At 43.9% G+C, this 24,556-nt stretch overlaps 1 protein-coding gene and 2 long non-coding RNA genes across 17 annotated transcripts in view; 2 read left to right on the plus strand and 1 right to left on the minus strand.

The window, feature by feature from the left end:
* Positions 1–7,868, minus strand: part of LOC310892291 — a 55,547-nt gene extending 47,679 nt beyond the window's left edge. The window contains exon 1 of the long non-coding RNA XR_014578014.1: positions 1,718–7,868. This is a non-coding gene — a long non-coding RNA (uncharacterized lncRNA). The remainder of the gene's footprint in view (positions 1–1,717) is intronic.
* Positions 1–14,905, plus strand: part of ERC1 (ELKS/RAB6-interacting/CAST family member 1) — a 308,495-nt gene extending 293,590 nt beyond the window's left edge. For all 14 annotated transcript variants that reach the window (XR_014578009.1, XR_014578010.1, XR_014578011.1 and 11 more), the window contains one exon: positions 7,877–14,905. Coding sequence is in view for 10 of the 14 variants with exons in the window: in XM_083819803.1 (XP_083675929.1) it covers positions 7,877–8,014 (138 nt within the window). In the remaining 4 variants the exon portion in view is untranslated. The remainder of the gene's footprint in view (positions 1–7,876) is intronic.
* A 3,005-nt stretch (positions 14,906–17,910) lies between these two features.
* On the plus strand, positions 17,911–24,556 carry LOC310892720. 2 transcript variants are annotated; one of them, XR_014578326.1, is made up of 3 exons: positions 17,911–19,190; positions 19,482–19,528; positions 20,143–24,556. It is a non-coding gene; the product is annotated as an uncharacterized lncRNA (long non-coding RNA). The 2 variants fall into 2 exon arrangements; XR_014578327.1 differs by lacking the exon at positions 19,482–19,528.

A 24,556-nucleotide genomic window follows, 5' to 3' on the forward strand; every position in this document is an offset into this window, starting at 1 on the left:
TAAAAAATGTTTCTCATCACTTCAAATCCAGCTGAAGGTCATTCTGAGAAAAAAAAAAAGAAAAAGAAAAAAAAAACTTTATCAGAAAAGGACCTGTCTGATTAAAATAATTTTTTTACCCCTGCAAGTAGTAGGGGGTGGCATTTTGCTCCCTAGCTCCCAGCCGTCAGTGGCTCTTCCCAGCCACGTCTGACATGTCCAGGCTTCATTCATCCTGGCTATTTCTGCCCACCCCCAGGCACCATTTTTTCTGCACAACAGACCTCTTCCTGTTTCCCCAGAGGTGTTTCCAGCACCATTTGTATTGTCACCTGGGCATCAACAGCAGCCTGTAGGAGCTGGGCAGGCTTATTTCCATGAGGTGCTCTCTCAGGGGACACCTGCGATGGAAGGCAGTCTCACACCACTACTAATCCAGTGTTGTACCATAGCTTCGGACATGAGTTGAGAGAGGGAAGCACTTTTGAAAAATTTCATTGTCGCAGAAGAGCCCTTGTAGTGAAGCAAGATTATCTCCCCTCCCTGTGTACAAGCTTCAGCCAAAGCACAGACTGTCTAGGGATTCCTAGTTACTAATCCTCTCCTGAGAAACCGGGAATTTCTCTTCTCGGCTGCTCAAAATAGAGGAAGGAAAAAGGTAATAATGTGACTTCACTGCATCAGTCAAAACCTGCTGCATCAGCTAACTAGTCATGGCTTAGTTCCAAGGAGCAGCATAATTTACATTGTACGTGACTCACATTTCACTCTCATCAGAGTTAATGTTAAGCTTTTCATACAGAAGGACACCAGACTGCATATACGTAGCTTTAAAAATCAATTTTAAAATGGCATATATCCCTGCTGAATTTTTCAAGTATTAAACACACATTTTGTTATGCAAACAATATTGTAAGTGGGATAAACTTAACTCTAAATTACAAATATCTATTTTATAAACTTCCTGTATACTTCTTTGTTCAGAGTCCCCTTGCGTTCCTACTTCTGTATCATCTATGAGAAATTACTTATTTAGTTTCTGTAAAGAAATTACTCTGTGGTTTTGCATTGAGTAATTCCAAGTTACTACATTACTTCAGAGTTTATCCTGTGTTCCTTCTTGGACTGCTCTTCCATTAGCTTGTTATCTCCCCCACCTGATTTATGTCATTTATTTTTAATTTGTAATCCTATGGGAATGCATAATGTATGTTAAAGTTAAACAGCCCACTTCTGGTCTCTGTTAGAAATTAGAAGTAATAATTGCAACAATTTATATACTGCTTTAAGTGCAAATGTACTTGCTGAGGTTAGCTGGGAAAATAATGGATACGGGAACTCTCTAAAATTATTACAGTAAGTACCATTTGGAGCCTTTATATTAAATTAATGTTTTGGTTGAGGATAAGAACTTGGAATCAGTGTCATAATTCTTAAACACTGATTGAAGTTACAAACACTATCCATAAGTTGATTCTGATATAACAGTGTCCATTTTTATTTGTGCATGGAATTAGTATAATTAATGTTAATTAAGATATATACTATCAGTCAATAACTCTAATTATTCAGACTTTGGAAGGAGATATAAAGAGAAAAACATTGCTTTCAGGATAAGGTCAAGTGTTCGGTGGGGCAAGTGCCTAAAATGTTGTGTGGTCTCATTTCAGGCAGTTCCTACAAGCAGATGGAGTGTCAGCCTCTGAGCCATTACCGCATTTGTTTAAGGACAACTCACCTCTCCATGCGTTTTGTTATTAGTAACAGGTTCCGCTACTCTGTGCCTCTCTCAGATGCTGTGGTCCTCAAGGAGTTTTTCTGCAGCCTCCACTGGCATGAGACATCGCTAGGGGTTGTGGTTTGCTTGCGTAGAGGGACAGCTGGGGAGGTCTGTGGGGTGTCCTTCATGAATGAAGGTAATCACACGCACGAGCAGCTGCGTCCTTGTGTTGCTTGTTGGCCTCACTGGGTTGTACAAAAACAAAATATTCCACAGAATTTTCTTTCTTGGAATATCTGTCAGAAATTTCCGAGCTATCAGGATTCTCCATCACTTCTTAATAAACAAAGTCCTGAACTTCCTCTTAAAGAGAAATAAGTAATGTGAAATGAGTAGGAAGAGCTCAAGCTCTGATCCTAAAATAAATGGATGCATGTAACTTAATTTCATTTAACAACCTGCTGCTTTATCCTCTCCTCTGTGTTTAGCACTTGGAAGGCACAAAACCATAACTGGACCCTCGACCCTGTCTTCTAACCTTTTAAAAGTTGTAAGTAAGGACTTAAAAGAGGTGTTTTTTTTCAGATTTGTTGTGTAGATAGGTGAGTTTCCCTGTCATGTGATTGCTGCTATCAGTCACTGCCTTGAATAAACCCGCAGAGTCCCAGTGGAGCCCTGCAGCCCCATTCACCAACAGAGGAGGGAAGGGGCGAGGTGTAGGTACAGAATGAAGCGGCGATTACAGACTAATTGCGGTGCCTAGTCGTCTTGCTTCGGGAGAGTAAGCTGACATATAAGGTAATGTTTAACAACCGAGACCCGGGGAAGTTGCTGCCTAGCTGCTTTTCACCATCCCAGTAAGATGCCAAATTGTGAGTAGTTACAGATGAGGGCAGTGGGGTTCCACCTGTACCAGGTATGCGCAGCACAGTGGCGCCTTGCCCTCACCGGTAGCCCTGTGACACAGGCAAACATTACTCTTTGTTACCTGCAAGGACAGGATTCACAGGCAAACTTCTCCAGCCAAATGCAACGTATAACTTACAAATACTTATTTCATTCCTTCTCCCCATTTATTTATTTTGAAATTTCATAAACTACCAAAGAAATAATATTTCTGCTATTTGCAAAGCTTAGAGATGCTCAGAAATGCAGGATAAATCACGTGTACAAAGTTTTTCAAATGTATGCCTCAGAAGCCCTCAACAAATTTTTAAGGGTGTTTTTCTCAAAATAGGTGGTGAAATCTATTCAAGTGTGTTTAGATATATTTAAAGCATATTTTTAAAGTTTGCATCACTCTAAAAAGGCAAGCCAGAATGCTTACCTTGAAATCTCATTTTAATTTTTAAATGAATATTTTTTTAAATATTTTGATAAAAGATAAAAGAAAACATTTCCGGATAGAGAAAAAAAATATTTAAGGGTCTAAATCAGGAAAAAAAAAAACTTTTGGATATATGTTTGAAAAAAATGTTTGGCAGATTGGGGTTTCTATATTCCTAACCCATTCTTTGGACCATTTTATAAGTCTAATAAAGTTGAGAAATAAAGGGCTGTATATAATTGGCCCTCATTACTCCAAACATACATATTTAGACTGGTGTGTCTGGGAAGATGCAAAAACTGTTGACATTTGCCCGAGGTACACTGTAGTTTAACTTATTTTCAGACAAAGCAAAGGCTAAGATAAATCAGTTGGATTTCTTTTTGTTGCTTACTTCTGTTATTTTAAGCTCTAAAACTATTTTTCAGAGTAGCCATAGTCTGATGCAAAAGCACCTGAACTTTGGGGAAAATGTGATTAGAGATCCCAACATTATAGCCTTTTAGAAGCCCTGCAGTTAATTTGCCTTTGTGCTTCTCTCTACAAGCAATTCCTTTCCTACTTTCAGCTTTACTGTCCATAGCCAGAATTCATCTGCATGAGATACATTTTTTTTTATTTGCCTTTTTTTCATCAGTGTTTGTGCAGAATTACTGAGAGGAAAATAATGCGCTGCAGAGGGAATATCCTCTGTATAAATAAATATAGAAGGTTCTTAGCTTAATGTTGCCTTACATACATGATAGGGTAAGCAAAGGCCACTGAGGCTCTGCGGAACAGCCCTGTGGTTCACCTCGTACACAGGTAAAATCATGGCATCATATTTCTTAACTATGAACTTATTTTCCCTCTGAATGACAATTAATCTTTAAATAACTTCCAGAATATCTTGAACCGGAAAAGTACAAATGCAAGGTAATTTCATGGTGAATTTATTTATTTATTTTCACTAGTGAAGTTTAACTATAAATGGTAAAGTATTCCTATAATGACTTGCTCTAAACCCAGGAAGACAACAGTGGTGAAAAGTGTCTGAATCTGTTGCAGGTTATCTGCAAGCTTACATCCCCCTGAGACACAGAAGGTCCCTTCTGTTCTTCTGTCCCTAGATAAAGCATAAATGCTATGAAGCACTTTGGGAGTCCTTGCTATCCCATTCTTTCCAAGTCATCTTTTTTTACTTGTCATCAACTAGGCAAATATATCTGGCCTTCTCTTTTTTTTGTCATTTCTATGAGGCAAGTGTATGAGTCTTATCATATTCTGAGCTGAAAATGCCAACTGAAAAAGACTGTTAACACTTCTTTATTTTCATAGAAAAATGGCATAGCACTGTTTACATTTGCATTCACAAGAAGAAAACCTAGGTTACCAGGAGAAGAGCTGATAGTCACAATTTTAAAGAAATTCTCTAAATTTTGGAGTGCCAAACATCTAGGTGAATCAAGTTATACCACGGATGTTCCCCATTAAGAAGCTTGTCTGAATGAGGAGTGACGTATGCTGGTCACAGCTGTTTCTGGGAGGAATGATGTAAACAGAGATGACATAGATGATACAGAAATGCTGTAACCAGCCACACAGTCAATTAAGATGACTTTGTTTAAGTAGAAATCTCATTATTAAACCTAGATGTTCTGAAGCTAGCAAACTTGATGCGAGGCTGTCATTGCTATTTATTTCAAAGATGTTGCATCACAGACATCTGCCAGACAGCTGCACAGACTTTCTGTCTATGCTGATTTACAGAGCATTATTGCTTGCCTTCAGCATTCAGAGCAGTCTCCTCTTGATGGCCCAAAACTTACTTTTTGAGAATATTTTCTTCATCTGGTTAAATTTGTTACTTTTGTTTGATTGCATTTGATTTATTTCAGCTTTGGTGTGGGCTTATGTTGTTGGGCTTCTCTTGGTTTTATAAGAAATATTCGTATTATGCATACTTTCACATAAATGAATTGTACAACAAGAAACTGACAAGTCAGTGACTTTGCCGTACTCCTTGGCTGAGGACAACAGCCGACAGGATTCTCCCTTGCCCACCAACCTCCTTTCACTTCTGAAGGTTAATCTCACCGAGGTACTTTTAAGTTCTGTTGATATTTTACATTTTGTTGTCCTTTCTTGGAGTCTTAACGTGGAAGGTTTGGCTGGTGTACCTGGAGGACAGATCTCTGCTCAGAAGGTGGTGGAGCATGGCCCATGGGGGGCCCGGGCTGTGCTTTCCCTGCTAACACTGCCCTCTCCTGGTCCTCCGCTGGTGACTCGAGAGCCCAGAACAGGCTCCTGCAAGGGGACGGATAAAGAAAAGGAGAATGACATCATTTGCTTCTTCTCCCATTGCTCTCTGTCTCCCCTAGCCTCCACGACCTTCCACCCTTCTGATGAATGGCACTGAAATCTTTGCTCTGGCCCCAGAAGCCAAGGAAGCCGTGCCTCAGGGTCTCATATTGAAACCAGCCCCATGAATTTCCCAGCAGTAGGTGGTTTGTAGGCTGCTGTTTCTGGGGCCACGTGAGCTACTGGCGTTTCACTAGACTGAGCAACCAGAGACTCGGGACGTAGCTCCTCAGACCACATCTCCTGGCTTCTCACGTGCAGCACCGCTCCTGGCGGGCCGTGCCAGCTCTTTCAATCCTGCTTGCTGAGTGGACCTCTCCTAAGCTTAGCCATCCATTGCAGGTTTCCGACTAATAACTCTGCCAGGCTGCTGGAACCAGGCTAATCGCAGAACCGCAGCGTGCCGTTCCCGAGCCGTGATGGGTTCCTGCTGGATTCCCTCCCTGCTCCCCCGAGAGCCCTCACAGAGCCCTGCGTGCTCCCCTCCCGCTCGTTTCCCCCCTTCCCCGGCTCATGTCATTCTGTGGAGCAGGATCGGGTTGCTTTTGCGTTGTGATTCTTGGCATAAGCCCCTCTCAGATTCATATAGCTGTTCTGTGAGTACGGCAGCCAGTAGGAACAAGGCACATAAGAGCACATTAAACTAACATTCAGCACGCAAAGCCCAAATAATTTACTATATGCTACCCTGCCTAGTAAAGGGAGTAGTGGAGCTGGCCTGCCCTTTTAATTTCCTTTCTCTCACTTTTGTCTATAGAAGTGTATACTATAGCTTCCCTAAAAAGCATTTGTATTTATTCTATAGTCATTCTTAGGCTGTTTGGTTATAGGCAGTATTTCTTCCCGTAACAACGTATCAATCTTTCCTTGATACCACCACTAAGCAGAAATCTATCTGAACAGAATTTTAGCTGTAGAAATGTAACCTTTCCCCCTGCATTGCACTGTTACTGAGGTAAACTGATCTGTTGTCCTGCTGCCTGACCATTGTTCCTTGTTAAAACCTACAACAATCAGTGTTAAAGAAGTACAAAATATGCTGGTGAGCAGGTATCCCTTCACAGATGAGAAATTCCAGTGTGACATTCTTTCCGTGTCACATATGAACACCATAGAGTTCCAATACAAATATTAATAACTTAAGAATAAGAAGTGTTAGAGGGCTGAAGGGTAATATTATAAAAAATCAAATTTAAAGGAAGGTTCAAAACCTGATAAGCTAATCACTACAGCTGCTCAAAACGACGAAGACCTTTAAATGCAAAAGCTTGCAATGAACTTCAGAGCCCAATCCAAGTATATGTACCTGCTAAAAACATGCTTGTCTTATATTTATAGAGAATGAATTAGAAGAAGTAATACCACCGATAAAACAGAGCAGGCTTTTTGCAATATGGTATACGAAAAAGCTGTATACTTGAAAGCTTATCCAATCTCTTTAACAGTATCGTCTGGTCTAGTAAGAGATGCTGCTTCTCCTTGTTCTGTTAGACCCTCAGACCATTGTGACTACAGTAATCCCTTAATGCTTGCACAAATTACAGCCTTACTTGGGATTCTTCTGCACAGTTTGCAGGCCAACATGGGCTTTATCAATTGCTGGTCAGATAAACAGGTTACTGAAGGCAGATGTTTCCTGCTCTTTGCTAAGGCTGTGGGCCCCTAATTCTGGCAGTGCCATTAGATTCAGAGCTAAAAACTATGTTCACATAAACTCCAGCGTGTTGTGTGGTGTGGTTTGTAACACCATTTGTTGGACAAACAGTTTGTAGATGATACAAAGAGCGAATAAGATGAAGTTTTGAAGTTTCATGTCTCATTCTGAGCCAACTACTCTGAACAAAGAATAATCCAATAGGAAGTTTGTAGTTAGTAAACAACAAATATGTATGCTCCACCACAATTCTGTATGGTAACCTTATGGCTGAGTGAGGAGGCACCATATCTGAAAGTGATTATTTCCACAGACAAGTTAGAATTCTGGTTGTCACTGCGTGTATTTCATATAGTTATGTAACATTTCTACTGATGTCATATAGGAAGTAATTCCTAAGTAATTGCATCCTGTTATTCATGAATAAAAGTCAAACTATTTAATATACTAGCAAAATACTGTATTTTTTGTGGAATACAGTTGCTTTCAGAAAAAAAAAAAACATTCTGCGGAGGAAGGTTTTCTAATATTTATCATAAAACAATCTATTTGGGAGTAGGTAAGCCACTTACTTTTCCCGTGTTGACATGGCCTTTACTGGGAAGGTCACAAATCTGGTCCCGCAGACTGGAAAAAGTGACATATAGAGAGGAGAACTTGCCCAGTGTCTGCAGGCTGATGATGGAGTCACCAAGGGAAGGTGTCAATCCTGGAAGTGCCCAGTGTGGAGCACTCTGCTAGCTGCCTTTCTAAAGCTGGCATTTTAGCTTGGAGCTGAGCCTGCTGGGCAGGACTTGTTATACAGTGAACATGTTTAATAGTAGAGAATGATCGCAGCTCTGTGTGTTTCTTGCAGCTTCGTGACGAGTTAGAAAAGGGCGAGAAGGAAAGCGCAGAGCTGCAGGAGTTTGCCAATGCCATCTTACAGCAGATAGCGGATCACTGCCCTGACATCCTGGAGCAAGTCGTCAATGCACTTGAGGAGTCATCATGACCTCGGCCGCTGGCCCTGCTGGAGCAGCACACCAGTGGCCAAGCCCAGTCAGTCCAAGGAGCCATGAGAGGAGTATGAAAGACAGAAAATGGAATAGAAACTTCTGGTGCACCTTTTACAAGGAAAACAAAAGCAAAAAAAAAAAAACTCAAAACTACATGCTCTCTAGGTTCTTCCAGTCTGTGATTAATCAATCATGCTTGTGTTCAGCTTCTCACTGCCTTTCTACTTTAGCATCCAATTCCCCACTGACTTTGTTGATGGTATTGTGACTTTTGGATGCAGCTAAGCCGCGCTCTTCCAAGTCTCCTGAGCAAAGAAGAGGGGATCCACTGAATGCAAGCAGCTCTAGTTCTCCATGAGGTTGCAGAAGGGTAGCCTTTGCCCTTCATTCATTTATTGCTTCTTTTTTCTTTTTGTTTTTTTTTTTTTTCATAAAAGCTGAAAGCCTCAATTTCATAGTGCTAAAACCTAAACCTGAGTGTGCTCTGTTTATGGCTCACAATTGGCCAGTATCAGCTAGCTAGCTCAGGTCTCACTGCCTGTCTCAATACTTCTTATGTTCTTAAATAACAGAGAGAGGAGAGGAAAGGAAAGTTTCCCTATTTGGTCCTGTTAGTTGCTTCGTCTAGCAGCTGGGAAACAAGGTAGGCATACTGGTACTTTCTGTTTACTTAACTCTGATTTTTATTGTTCACTGATTTGACTCTGAAATGCTGAGTGGGGCATATTTTCAGATAACTGTTTTCATCTGTTGGCTTCTCAGTTTTTTTTTTTTTTTCCAGCTGAAGTTTCTCATCATAGGTCTGTACCTCTTAAGTTCTTATTTTATAGAGAGCTCTCTCCGTTCAAGCAGGTGTGGTCAACAGGTCAGCTCCCAGGTTTAACTTGTATAGTTTGACCATTGCTAATTTTTCAGGCCACAGGTTTGTGAACACTAGCTGCCATCGGAATAGTTTCAGGCATTTTGTACATGAGCAGATTGCATCATTTAGCTTAGAAGTATAATTTTATAACTAATTTAGGTAAATTGGTAACATAGTTCTTACTATAATTATAATTTAATTTATTTCGGTTTAGCTTAGGTTGACAAAGAATGAGTTTGAATTCAGAGCAATAACCCCTTCTTATAAAGAGGAGCATCTCTGTTGGGGTTGGCACCCCGCTGAGTAGATAGGTATAAAATCACAGCTTTAGCTAAACCAGTGCAATTCTTATATGTATATGAGAGGCCTTACTCTTGCTCCCAGCCATCTTTGACACTCATTAAAGCCCCTGCTGATAGGTAATATGACCTGAAATAGCAGGTCAATTTGTCATTATGGTAGCAAATCAGAATCCTGTTTTATGGGTAGGACTTTCACATTCATTCTTGGACTCTGCATTAAAGGGAAGACATGTTTTTTCTCCTAGTTGCCAATGGTTATGTGTTTCTGAGGGCATCTGCAGGACAGAACCCTTTAACAAGTCCCTGCATACTCCTTAAAGGAGGTATTCTCCTTGGGCTTTCTCATATTACTTTAGAGAACAAGGGGAGGGGGAAAGGAGACCAAATATCAACACAGCAGTGGATGAGATCTTGGCTTTCTAGTCACCAGCTAATTATGAACCCTCTGACTCCTGCGGCCATTGCTGTAACTCTAACAGATTTTACAAGTTTTAGAAACATCAGCTGATTATAGCATTCATAATCTCTCTCAGTAAACCTCCCATTCAGAGCCCTCAGTTTAATTCCGTGACTTACTTTATTTTGAGCTTAAGCACTAAACTGCTACGCAAAGTAAAATGTTTCAAACCCGTTCAGAAAAACTGCATTTCTTATGTCTTTCAAATCCATGGCACAGCTCCCCTGTAGGTGCTTCACACCGTATTTTTATACTTAGAAGTGACTGGTTGATTGCTTCTAATAGAAAGGAGACCAGCAAAAGTTTGAATAAGTGAAGCTGTACCCTATCTTCTTTTCAACCACTGAAAACTGGGCAAAACTGAAAACCTATATACCTATAGATTATATTGAAATAAATCACACCCAAATTCATTCTGCTGTAATGATTCTAAAGAAGCAATGTATCCATAACCATGGTGTCTGCTGGGAAGAAATATCTAAGTCTCCAAAGAAGAGGTGGTTCACGCCTTTTCTGTGTTTTGAACTGCCAGCGCTTTGCAAATCGGGACATGTAGCTTTAGTTCTCAGTGTAGTAACAGCCTGTGTCCCAAAGCTTTTTTTTTTCTCGTGGAACAGGAGAGTAATGGGAACCTGAATGTTTGCAAGGGGGAAATACCGGAAGGTATGTAGACAGTGACTGTACATACCACTGAGCCATGCCTCATACCAGAACCACCCCTTTGGTCCTATTATTTGAGTCAGCACGTTTTGATAGGAGCAGTTGTTTTGAAATCTTTCCTCTTGCTTTTTCTTCATCACCCCTAATTACTCACTCCAGGAATTTAATGCTGCCTGTAAAACCATCAGGGCCATCAGCCTAACATCATCACACCACCACCACCACTCCTGACTATCTCATTAACTTATATGGTCAAATCTCCAGCTGCCCTGGTTCCCTGCTGTAAAACAATCCTTCCTCTGTGAGAAGCTGTGGAATTTCCCTTATCGATGGTTCAAATGACTCCTGCTTGTAAACCTCTTACTGAGATGTTCCTTGATAGCGTTTCTGCTGCAGGGGAAGGGGGAGGGGATGGGAGCAAGGGGTGGTCATTTCTGGCTGTTATTTCAATTGCATTTGTTTGCTGCGTTGCCCGTACATCACAGGAAAGCTCCCAGTTTCAGTGCTGGTTCTTGTGCATCCTTAACTCAGCTGCCAGCCTGAGGCTCTGTTTCTAGGTTGGAAAGTGCCTCAGCAAAAAGCATGTTGCTGTCGTGACAGCATGTTTAGGACCCATGCATCTGAAACCGGGTGAATCTCACTGTTTACACATCTCCCAGCTTCATCCCTGAAAGGATTTGTCAAGCCTGGCTAGTTTTCACACTGGCCATTTGGTCTTTATCTGCAAGCCACACACCTGCTGTTCTTCCCATCTGGATTATTGGGCCTTTGTAAGTTTTCTCGTTAACTACTGTTATCTTCTGGGGCTTCTAGACTTACCATCTTAAACATTGATCTTAGACCTCAGTAAAGTGCTTTCAGGGAGAGAGCAGATCTCATTTGGGAACAGACTTGATCCGACTTGATCTCCATTGAACTATTTCAGATAATCTCTCTGATCCTGTGTAGATAGAGATCTTGTCACAGTGAATAGCTTGGGGAACTATGGGATTTGGGAGATGCTGCTGGTCACTGTTGAGCGTGACCAGTGAAAGCTTTTCCTTTTGCTTGTATGGAGTGCCACACCGCTGGCCTTAGGGTAATTAATGGATTCGGTTATTGCAATCCATCAAGAAATTGCATATCAGGCACATGCAGAAGGGCCATATGTGTGCATATACCATGATGTTCATCCAGTTGCCTAACCCTCCGCAGCTCCTTTAAAATCTGCTATCCGGGTGTCAGCAGCCAGGGAGATGCAGACAGTTTCCTAGCACAACAGTCCTACACTGCAGCACTTCTGGGAAATTCGGGGGCCCTTCCTGCTTCATGGGCCCCCATCCAGTTCCCAGTGTGCCTGAGGAAACTTGCTTGTTCTTCTTCTCTTCTGTGAACTTCCATTTGCTGTGGGAGTTGTGAAAGTCCTGATTGCTTTGATTTTTTTTTTCTTGCAAGCTGTCATTTCTAGAGAAACAGAGATGTAAGGCCTTGAGAAGCTCTCTGTAGAAAATTAAGTAGGTAATTTTAGCTGTGTTTGGCTAAAAATTAACTCAAGCCTGAAGCCCATGTACAGTGTAAAAGCTGACACCCCAACCATGATGTTGATGATATCCATGAGCCCAAGTACATATTTTCCTCTGAATCAAGCCTCATTTAAAACACTAAAAGGACATTATAACACTAGAGTTGCAGTGTGAGAACATTAGCACTATTTGTGATTGGAAGAAGAATTGACTGGAGGGCTCCCAAGTGAAACTCTAAGCTTCTGGTATTCTCTTTCATTTTGACTGCCTTTAACCAGCTATCCCTCTAGAAAATGCCAAACTCTCTCTGGAGTATCCGATTTTTGCCAAGTCCAGGGGATGGAAGGCGAAGGTCATGCGATGCACAAGATTGTTTGTTGCAGTTTCCAGTTGCACTGCTGGAATACACCTTCTCTATCAGATTTGCTGGTACTTTGTGGCTCTCGGTATTTTGCACAAGGGAGCATTAATGTCATAAGCTTGTACACACAACCCTGTTTTTTGAACCAAAGGGGCACCTATTTTCATTTGCCCTCTAATTCCACCCATTCTGCTGCTAATGCTCAATTTGTTGGGAAATTTCTGCAACTGATAAAAGGTTAACAGGGTTGAGTCCCCACTCCTGTACTAATTGCCAATCAATGCCACTGAAGGGCTCTTTACAAAGAATGTGAAGAGCCTTGTGCTGATACCATTGTAAAGCAAAAATTTCACTACATAAAATAACATATGTATTTCTCAATGACACTAATGAAATAAAAAGGGAAATAGTACAATCAAGGCATCTGACATTAAAGGAAGCCTCTACTCAGCTCAACGTCTGCACTGAAACGGGGAATCGGGGAGGAAGCAGAAGGCAATGGATAACTAACACTGCCCCAGTGAAGCTGGTGGGGTGGAAGGGTCAGGCGAAGGGCGGCCTGGGCGGCCACCGCTGGCGAGAGCAGCCCCGCCAATCAGTCTTGTCAGCGCGGTGAGGAAAACGAGTGTCTGGGGGGATTTTTAAGCAAAATAATGTTTTTAATTGTTTTTTTCCACATATACGGGAGGAACCTTACACATCAGCAAATCCTTCTGAACAAAATGGCTGTGTCCACTGACTATTAAAAAAAAAGAAAAAAAAAGAAAAAGAAAAACTGTTTTGAAACTTTTTAGTGTCAAAAGCATAAACACAGAAATCCTGACTTTTTCCAGTGTGTGTGGTGAGTGCTGTAACCCTGTCATCAGTATCTCTCCTGACTTTTTCAGGGGTGTTTTCTCCTGTTTTGTTTTCTGCTTGTCGATATTGTCTGTGTGGTCCTAAGGCTGGGGCAGTTACCAACAATGTGTGTCTGTTGTCGGATTAAAAAAGATAGTAGTAGAACCGAAAAAGATGTGTTTTAAAAATATATAAAAAATAAACTTCATCAAAAGGAATTCAAGTACAGAAGCAACAAAGCCTTGACTCCTTCTCTCAGGATTGTACGGAAAAGGATTTGTGGGCTTATAATTATAACCGGTGGCCTTTTGCAGGCTTTTGAGGTCCAGGAGAGCTTGGCCTCTTTGAAAATGTTACGAACCCTGTATTGTAAACTCCTGCTTTCCCAGTTTTATACTGTACATGCTACACGTGTAATACAGAAATGGGCAGAATGAAGGAGTATTTTGGAAATCAGTCTTTTCTAGTAACAGTCTCCTACATCGGGTGTCCCTTAAAATATGAACCATTGATGTAAATGGATCAGACACTTTGGCCAAATTTTCACGGTCTTCTGGATTGCACCTGTAAATGCCAGGGACACATGCAAGTGCAGATTGGCTGGAATAGTTACGAGTGGCGCGTAGGCCCATTTTCAGACTTGTATCTCCTTGTGTCCAGTAATGACCGCATATCCACAGCAGTTTACGTTACATTAAAGGACTAGCAGCTGCCTTCTGCTGTGGTTTCCTCAGACCTAGAAGGAACAATGTGAGGATAAACTGGCATGTAATGTAAACAAACAAACAAAAAACCAACACAAATTGCTTTGCCTATGATACTAGGTAAAGAACTTCATTAAATTATTTTTTTTTTCTTTCAAATTTAATTATCATCTGCTATTTGTCCTCATTTTGCACATCCAGTTTGGATCCTGAAAGTCAAATAAATTGATTTTGCTTTTAAGTAGATTTTTCTGCCTTGGGTTCTAAATGCTTGTCTGGTTTTATTGCTCAAAACATTATTTTTTCCGTTTGGACTGACAAAAACTTTGATCTCTTCATCAGTCATGTGTAGTCTCTTTTATTATGAAATGTGGTTATCATCTAAAATCCAAATTTGAAGCCAAATTTTAAAAGTAGGCCTCGTTCCTTTAATCTCCCCCACCTTGCCAGCTGTGCATGGACATGGCCAAGCCTCAGTCCTCATGAAGCGCAGCCACCCCTTGCGTTTCATTTGGCAGTGCTTGGGACATGCCCTGTCCTCTGTGCCTGCTCAGGGGCAGCTGGCTGCACGTGGCCCTTTCTGAGATGCTTGTTACAGTATATCTGGGGAGGTTTGGGTGGCGAATGCCTTTATCTGCTCAGAGTCTGAAGGAGGATGAATCAAATGGGACCATGAACAGGGGAATAACTCCTGTGCTAGTCTAACATGCCGCTCCAAGCCCACTACAATAGCACATTGCTGTTTCCCTCCAAGACAGTAAATGATGAGGGCCACACACCAGGTTCTGGTTCACAAAGCGTGTGTTTGGGGGGAGGCAATCTGGAGGATTGCCCCAAGGACTGAAAAAGCTGTGGGATGCTCCATCCAGTCTGCAGATTTGTGTCCCTCGTTTGCTTTGGAAGAGACGTGTTGCACTTTAGTGGAGGGGGAGACAGGCTTTGGATATGGGATCTAGTGTACTTGAATTCCTTTTTGAAATAACAGCAGCGGGAGACATTGATGTCCGTGATGCAAGTGTGCACGCTGCCTTCAACTTGTATGTGTTTTATCGCTGGAGTCATGTTACTGACAGGATAATGAAACTGCAAAGAAAATGTGTTATATTCAACTTTGCCTTGATAATATAAACACTTTGTTCATTTTTTCTTCTTTTTTTATTCACAGACTAAGTTCATCAGGAAATTATAAAATTATTTAAAAATTCTGTGCCATGTCTTCATTTCAGTGAATCTCGGTGCATCTTGCTTGGTACCCTCCCTGCACGGCGAGGATCGGTGGTCATGCAGGAGGTCTGGGCAGCTGCGTGGCTGTTCCTCGAGAGCAGGCTCGCGGTCGGATCTGCTGCCCCAGATCTGGGGCAACCCTGCTGGGGGGCTTGGCTCCCCCCTGCACCTGGCAGTATGGGTGGGCATAGAGGGGCTGCTGCAAGGTAAATGTGAGCAAGCATCAACATAGGGGTGTCCCAAATACCCTGGGAGCTCATGGGCCAGGTAAGTGGAGATAAGTGAGCTGTTCTCTTTGTCTCTCGCCTGTTTTCCAAATAAATGTGACTTCAACGTTGCTAATGAGTGACTGAATCCCAGATGTACATCCAGCGTTGAGCCAATTTCAGGATCACGTCGTATGGAGTAATGAGCTTGGAAAGACTTGCTGTGCAAAGGCCAGCAAGGCTGTCTTATGCAGCAGCGTGCTTCACAAGAAACCTGAAGGTGGGTCCTGTCCCCACGGCACCAGCTACTACTGGAGAGTTGCAGCTTTGTCACCTGAAGTGGCCTGTGCACCCCTGCAGCACTGGAGGAAACAAATTCAACCCAGTGTCCAGCTTCCAGCTGCATTTTGAGGACACAGGAGATTGCCTGAGTAATGTCACTGTAAAATCTCATTTTTCTGGCATTTCTTAACTGTTCTAAAGAGAATAGCATTGCAACACCAGGTCCCAGCGGTAGAACAATGTCCATTTTAAACACACTCCACCAGATTCTCTGCAGCTATCCCAAAGCCCAGGGAGACAAGACTTCCCCACGTCAGGACACTTTCCAATTAATTTCTCTTTTAAAGCCTCTCCGTTCCTTCCCCCTTTTGTCTATCCATGCAGCAGATTGTTCTCTGGGATTTTCCGCTGGCCTTGTCCCTTCTGCTCGCACTACATTTATCATTTCAAGGGGCTCTTAAGGTCCCAGCTTGCTCCTTCCATCGGAGTGACCTCGCATGTGACAGGAAAAAGCGTCCTGGTCCCAGCGCCTGCAGGGTCCCTTCCCGCTGCTAATTGGATCTCAATCACTTGCTCTTCAATCAAATGCACAAAGCTGCGTGTGGAAAAAGGATACACGGGGATTAAGGGTCTCAGGAGCTTTGAAAGGAAGAGTCCATTGGCCTTTCGGTGCCTAGTCTGCTTAATGTTCACTTAAGTGTCTGGCTGGGAAGGGGGTTCACAATTCCAGTCAGGCCAGGGTGTGCCTGGCTTTCGCAGCAGAGCCCAGATCAGCTGAACGAAACCACATGCCACATAAATTTAACCGATTGCTGTACAGTGGGAGAGCTGGCAAGCCTGCAAGCGCTCCTGGTGCTGTTTCTGAGGGGCTCCTCCCATCCAGCAGGAGGACAAGCAAAAGGTGAGGGTGGTGCCACCAGCAGCGGAGAGCAGGCCCAAGGCAGGACTTGCAGGGCCCGGGCTGCTCCATGGGCCACACCACCATATCCCCACAGGCTGACTCATATCTTGGATGGCCCGTAACAATAACATTGTTCACGCTACAAAGCGAAGATGCCAAATCCCTTTTGTGCGTTATCAGGTTACAGTTCATGTATTCTGCAGTAAAACGCAACGAGGCATCTGAATAAAATTGTCCGTGTTGACTGCTGTCACTGTGACAAAAAACAGGCAAGGCTGCAGTGAAGACGGAAAATGGTCAGCCCTGTGATCAAACACACAGAAGTTCGCAATGTTTTCCTCTCTTGCTTGGTGGGCATTGTAAAGGTGGGTTACAGGGAAGGAGGGGCTCCCCTCCTTGCTAACCGGCCTCTCACATCCCCATGCATGCGTCTTCCTGGCGAGTGTGACACTTGCCCCATCTCATTTCTAAATTACACTGCTCAGGGAAACTGCTGAAGCCACAGCAGCGAGCAGCTGGGAAGGGCAATGTATTTAGGATCTCCTGTTTCCGACGGGGTCAGCAGCAGTTGTGCTGTGTAGATGCTTTTTGCTGCTGCAGAGTGATGCTGTAGGGACGCATCAGCTGGACTGCGCGTGCACAGGATTACCCAAAACAGTAATTGCAAACTAATTGCCTGTGCTAATGAGGTGATCTGCATATGGCAAGTGACCTTTAGAGCAGGGCTTTGAGATATCAAGTAGCTGCTCTTCTCACTGGGCTTCAGGGTGTTTGGAAATCTTCGGCAAATGGCCAAAATCCTCCCTTAACCGTCTCTGAAGGCCCTCAAACTGAAGAAAGGGAGCATGCTCCAGAAAACCAGATACATTTTAGCTGCATATAATAAAAATAACTGTGAACAACAATTCCTTGTCAAGCAAACAGAGCCAAATATCTTCTGTTGGTAGACTCCATTCCTGAATGTACTGGTGATCTGTCATGTCAGTGTGGGCCAGTCAGGACCAGCAAGGGTGTAGCAGTAGGGTTATAGCAAGTGATTCTGTGGGTGTGGGCTTTAAATCCATGTGTTTTTAAATCCGTGACCAGTCACATTTACCAAAGGGTTACAATTGCAAACATTGGGACTGTTCTGGATGAGTCACCAAGAAGTTAAATATTTAGGCCCAGGATCCACAGCCCCTTTGCGTGTTGCTCTTTTCATGGGAATTCAGCTCCTGGAACATCTACGAACGCAAACCTTGTGACAAGGCAAGTTAAGTCACTCGGTTTCTTTCTGCGTTGGGAAAAAGGAAGGGTTGCTGCCCTAGCCCAGAGCCCCTCCTAAAAGGATTTTTGTTCAGCTTGAGTAAACCCTTCATTTTCTGTAACGGCGCACCATTTGGAGAACCACAAGTCTTGGAATGTATATGAACGCACTTAAACTCAGTTATATAACACATAGAAACTGTTTTTAGCTTTAAACAGCGTGTCATCTGTAGCTCAATGCATTGACGTGCATGTGTGCATGCATCTCTGTGTATCTGTGTACATCTGTATGATAGTGTGTATATATATATATATATATATATACAGCTGCATACAGAAAAACGTGTTTAAAGAATGCTAAGCTTGCAATGCCAAAGGTCTGGAAATTAAAAAGTCTACATGACTCCATGCTTGATGGGTCCATGATGCAATTTTCAGTGATGTATTTACCCAACTGTTCTCTTGCTGAACCTTTCCTTCATTAAGTGTGCAGGATGCAATGATTTCTTCAAATCAGTAATTACATAAGCCCTAGCATTGCTGTCATCTGTGCTTTTTCCAAGGCCACCAGTTCTGCATTGCAAGGCTCTCACTGCTTTGATTCTGTAAATTGTCCCTCACATCAGTGACCTCCTAGACACCAAGTAGGCTGTTCCTATAAAGAAGGAATTGCCTCAAAGTCCTTCCATACTTTTCAGGAGACATGAACTCAAATCTGCTCTGACTTGACTCTAAAATGAACCAGATCCTGACATTTGGGAAGACCCAGACTTCAAATTCCACAGCCCACAAGTGCCTGGAACAGGGGATTTAGTCTGGCACAGCAAGCACATATATATCATCCAGATCCAGAGCTAAATTTGGGATCATCTCTTCTCTCTGTGCTAGTGTTCCTTTGTTTAGGCCAATGAGAAAAATCTTTTTATTTGGGGGCTATGTATATCAAGCGCTTATTTGGGTGTTTGTCTCAGCTTAGTTTTGCAGGTGTAAAAATGCAATCTAATTCCCTTCAGCCATACCCCTGCACATGCCCAAGCCTTCACTGTGCTTCAGTGCTTATCTCCTCCTCTTGGCAGAGGTGTCTGACCCTTCTCCACCAAACACCTAGCAGGGATGTGCAAGGCTGCAAAGCCCTCCACAACTCAGCAGTGCTTGTGAGCAGCCCTGATTCTGCCTCCACGCATGGGCACCTCCCCACCTGATGGGTCTTTGAGAGTGAATTGCCTCCACCTGTTTCCAATGGGTCTGGTAACTGAAATCCTCCTCTAGCAGATCAGGTGTTTGAGTCTTGCTAGGGAGGCAAGGACTTAAAGGGAGAGTTGACTTGATGTTAGTGTGGTGGTAGTGATGTGCTTTCTCTAGTTTTCCTTACTGGCTTTTAAATCCATTGCCTTTCTCAGCCAGGCTATTCCAGGTTACTCCATCCTCCTACAGAGTCCTGCATAAGATATGTGAGGCTCTGCCTGCTGGAGTGACCACTGTCCCACAGAAGGGGCAAATTTTTGCATCTGCTTCTACACTGCTGCTGGTAGGAGCAGTGGTATGTTCTATCAGGTGTTTAATGACTTGGAGGACATGTGAAATACATGCATGTGTGACTTAAAGCCTGAGTGTGGAGTGCAGAAGGAGGTAAGTGATTTCAGCATCTTATTTTTAGGTCCTTGTTTGACTTTAGTCTGCAGTTCAAGCCACTGTGGTCTGGATTAATTTACCATTAATAGTTTCTATTAGTATTTTGGTGGTGGTAATCATTAAAGTTTGAGCAAGCAAAGTGTGGCTACCAAGGTTACCTGGAATTATTGCTATGTTGAAATCAGGAGTATGTTGTACTGATACCTTTGACTGCTGTAAAGTAGCTCACTTCAGCTTCAGGGATGTTTTCCCAGTCCAAGCAGTAGCTGTGTGAGGTTGTTTTCACAGGCACTGGGGCTCAGCAGCACCCATCCGTGGCACCCACCGGAGCCAAGGTATGCTTGGCTGTTCAGAGGGAAGGTGCTTTGTGTGTTGCTTACTGTGGATAAGATCAAATGTGAATGCACAATAAAACTGTCACTCCACCTGGACCAGGCAGCCTGCAACCTGAGCGTTATCAGCAGTTGCTTGATATTTAATAGTAGACACTTCCAGCTGTAGCAGAAAACACCACAATTTTTACCAGAATGTAAAAATCATTGCTCTCTTCTCCTCTTAGAAAACATAGCATTGTGTTGGGTTATTGTGGGTGGGGATTGATCCAAAGCTCTGGCCAGAGAGTGCAGTTAGTGGCTGGTTTTGCCTGTCCTGGGCAGAGCACACCCAGAGAAGACTGGCTTCATCAAAGTTCAGTGCTCAGTAGAGGACAGGAATCTTTACTGAAGACAGGAGTGAGATTGCTTGGCCCTCCTTTAGCTTCTTCTTTTTTTTGTTGTTGTTAAGTGGGGTGGGTTTTTTTTTTGGTTTTGTTTTTTTTAAATACTTTGCTACCACCTCAGTTGCATTATGCTACAGAGATATTAATGGGCTTGTGTGGGGCTTGGCTCTGTTCCCAAGATGTCCTATTCACTGTGCTTGGCATGACTGGTGAGTACTGGTGTTTTTGCAGAGTCTCAGGGCTCCCAGAGATGTAAAATGAACCGGGATAAGCAGGAAGTCATGCTGTTACCTTGATTCTCTGCATATGAGTAGGTCCTACAACAGAGGATTGTATGGACAAACGAATCTCCACTGAGAATGATATATGACCGTGGCAAGGTCTTTCTGCTACTCAGCAAAGTGAGGAGAGGACAATGGTAGCTGGCAGCTACTGTTCAGGCTGACGTACTTGACTTAGATTAGCACTGGGGTAAGAGCATGCATTCTGCCAATTACTGAAGCTCAGCTAACTTGCAGCAATTTGTGAAGGGGCAGTAACTCAACTGCTTGCATTGTCTGCTCAGATGACAGGCTAGCAAAATGCTCTAAGGCGGTGGCTTCCAACTCTTCAGTACTGTCAGCTTTTGGTGTGTCTCAGAAAACAGCACTTATTTTTTATCTTAAGTTTAACAGTTTTGAATTTTAAAATGGAGGGGTTTGCCGGTTGCTTTTGAAGTTATCGGATGGGCATGACAAATGGAGGAGCTGCTGCCCCCCAGCAAATGGTGCTGCTGGTGGTTGAAGTGAAAACAGGAACCAAACTGCTCAGCCCTCTCTGGTTTCTGCAAACTCTTCTGTGACTTTTTTTTTTTAGTTATATAGTGCTGTAAGGCCCCTATTTTTTCTAATGATTTTAGAGGTGTGAGGCATTGTTCTGAGCAGACATAAAAGAAACTGGCCTTTGAAGTTCTCCATCACGGTGATGACGTTGTGCACCACAAACTGTACTTCCTACCAGCGCCTTCCAAAGGGTCCTCCTGTGTTAGTTTGGCAGGAACACCTCGAGCCCAGAGCAGGTCCTTTGCTGGACTGGGGTGCAGCAGCTTGGAGTCAGCCCAAGAAAACAGGGATTTGTCAGCAAAACACAACAAGTTCAGAGCTTCCATGGGGAATCCGCATCCACCACCAACCCTGTGCCTTCAGACCCCTGCCACCTGTTTGTACGCCCACAGCTCTTCACCACCCAGCCTGTGAGCCCAGGAGAGGCAGAGGAGCACCAGTGGCAGGACCGAGTGTTATGCTATGCAGTCGGTGTCAGACATGGAGCTCCTGGTGCCACATCAGCCCCTGCAACCTTCCCTGGCCTGTGAGTGACCCAAGCGGGGCGTAATGACTTCAAGGTGGCAGTGAAAGGCTGATCCGCGCCCTTATGGTTGGAGGCTTTAATTTGATCCCATTGTGCATGAAGTGATGACTCCTGAAAACAACAGTGGCAGCACAATTATTTATGTTCATCTGTCACAAGAGTAGATCAAAGCTATCTATAGAGCTGCAGACAAATTATCACCGCGGATGACCCAGAGGCTTCCTTTGTGTGAGGTGACAGACTGGAGCGTGACTTCATTGGGAAATCAGTCTTAGACCCACGCAGCAAAGTCATCCCAGCTAATGCTGACCCAGAGCTTTTCTTTGCACTCGCTCACAGCTGAGTAGCGACAGGGGTTAGAGACGATGACGCCAACTTTCCCTGTTTTTGTTTTTCTGGTAAGAGACCTTGTTCAGCACAACAATATCGCTTGTGCTCATCATTACATGTGCAATCTTAAGATGATATCTCGGCAAGTTCAGACGCGATGGAGACCTTTGAGCTGCGTGGCTGCGGGGTGTGTTGCAGCCTGGCACTATGCAGCGAGTCTGTAAGGGATCATCTGGGAACCTCTGACCGTGTGAAGAGTAAGGGGAGCAGCAATAGCTTTGTGCCCAGCTTAGAGCCAGGCATGACCAGGTTCCTGCCTCTCAGGTGTCTCAAAGCACATCCTCACCAAAATGCTGACACCACTAACTGCCGACGTCTTCTCAGTAAGGAAGAGCCAAGGAAATTGAAGAGGATAGAGAGCAAATCAACAGAAGCACTTGAAGGTCACTTTCCCTCCTTGCCTTTGCTAGGGTTCTGTCCACACATACCATCTGCAAGTCAGGCAATGAAAAGGTGACTGATCCTTGGAGTATCTCTTCCATGTGCTTGGAAAGGTTCCTGTAACCCTCTGACAATGAGTGATGCAGTCACCCCTGCAGCCCAATTTTATACATTCATTAAATGTCAATAGAGATGGATCTGGGCCCTCTGCACCACCCAAAAGCCCATTCACTCTTTATAGGTCTTTGTGTACAGGTTATTCATGCTTCTATAAAATGGATGATATACCAGCCAAAAGTTGAAAGTGTTGAATGTGATGTGACGATCTTTCATGATGCTTGGTTCTTCAAAAGACAGCCCCAGTGCCCCGCAAGGGAAAGAAGGTCCCCATCTGCATGTACCAAAAAATTAAAGAAAAATTCCAGCTCTCATTGCTGGAGAGAGGCAAAGAAAAATGGAGCTTCAGTGAACTTGAAAGCCTCAGAAACAAGAATCAAATCCACCAAACAAAAAGCCTCCCAAGTGAAAACAAGATCTTGTGCATGTGAGCAAGCATCATGTTTTGGGGCATGAATCACAAGATTTTCTTTTTTTTCCTCTTTGGCAGGTGTATATAATTACAGTCCCAGGATCTGTTGAAGTATTTAGTGATTTTGGCTCAACTTCAGATGCCATGACTTGTGTTAGCCAGTAGGTGTTCTGTGCATCCTGGAAGATCAGTGCCTCAAGCTGCAAATTCATTCATGACTTTCTTGAGGAAGTTGACCAGAGAAAATATGGAACACAAAAACAATTAAACTTAAACTACATGGGGCAACTCTGTCTTTAGTTTTACCCTTACAAGCATAAATGACTGCAATCTGAGCTGGAACTTGTTGTCTTATGTCTTTAGTTCATTGAGTGCATAAATATACACCGTGGGCACTATTTTTCTGACTGAGCCCTTGAAATGTGCCAGGGAGTACCAGTATCTGCATGCAGCCCTTTGTCTAGTGCCTGGGCCCTCAGACCACAGTCAACATAACATCTGAGTGCCTATGAAGAGAACCATCTTCTGCCACGTGGTTTCTTCTCCTTGTATCTTGTGGCTGCACTGCTGCTTCAGTTGTTATATCACACAAAATAGACAGACAAGGAAACTTTAATGCTGATGTTTGTGTAAGCCCAATATTACCAATGCTATGCATACTTGTTTAAAAACCACTGTGTCTAAGAATTGTTTTTATGTTCCCCTTGGGCTGAGCTGTGAAGGTGAGACTATTAACCAAAGGCATTTGTTATCAAAGGGTGCTCTGGAGCCAACAGAATGCAATGATTTTCACACAAAGGCTTTATTGTCACTTGTTTGGTTTGCAAGCAGCCAAACCAGCAGCTACAGAGATCATCCCAAGCCTCGCTTACGCTCTTCAGCTCATCTCAGGGTTTTGTGGGACCCAGAAATAAAAGCAGGAAGGGTGCTGTGGTTTTGCTGGCTCTAAATAGCGCTTGTCCTGAGGCTGTATGAGCTCTACCCATGGGAAGTTGTGCACCCAGGAGACACACATCGTGTCCCCAGCGGCCACCCCCTGCACCACCACCCCAAGTTACCCTCCTGCACGGTGATGCTTCCCACCCCGAGCAGGCACTGCCTGCTTCCCCAGCGGCACCAGTCGCACCCTCCTGGCTTGATGCTGTCAGCACATTCCTGGTCACCTGCCCAGCCAGGAGCGTGTTGCCTGCCCCAAAAGCCAGTTTGCATCACCCCATGCCAGCAGCGGCGTGGAGAGGCTCTCAGCAAGGTGAAGGGGAGGATGAGGATGCCCACCGACCTTGTACACACACAGCTGAAGCAATGGGGAGGTCCCTGTGGAAAGGAAACCTCCATGGGGCATCAGGCCCATGACAGGTAGACCCAGGGATAGATAGACCCAGGGATAGGGGTGGGTATAGCTGCTGTGGGCTGTGACATGGGGCTTGGGGCCTGGGCAGGGAGAAGGGGCTGCCCCTGTTAGCCCCGACCTCTGCCGCTACCTACTGATGTGAGCCCCTCTGTTGTCTCTGACAGGGCCCCACGTGTCCTTTCCCCCAAACCGGCAGTGAATGCTCAGCTGTTTGGGGACATCTTGCCACATCCATGGGACATCAGCATCGTGGCACTGATCTGGACGGAGGGCCTGGTGGGGTGGCCACTCCCTGGGGTTGCTGCTGTTGTGGCAAAGTGATGCTTGCTCCCCCTGCACCTCCTGCATGCCCCGGTCTGCACACGCATGTGTGCACACCCATGTGCATGGACATGTGTACATGCACACACATGCACTGCTGCCCCTGCTGAAGCCATTGGCACGGTTGCTGTCACAGACCACGTTTAATTATGCTGCGGAGCTTGTTACCACAGGAAGCAGCTGGGGCCAAGAATTAAGTAAGACTTGAGGAAGGGATTGGCCATTCGAACAGACAACAAGAATATCCAGAGTTGTCATAATTCATGCCGATAAAAATTTTGGAAAGGATGCACAACTCTTCGCCTCGGGGTCTAAGCCAAGTAGAA

The sequence above is a fragment of the Anser anser genome (assembly GCF_964211835.1).
Source record: "Anser anser genome assembly, chromosome: 1".
NCBI classification, from domain to species: Eukaryota; Metazoa; Chordata; class Aves; order Anseriformes; family Anatidae; genus Anser; species Anser anser.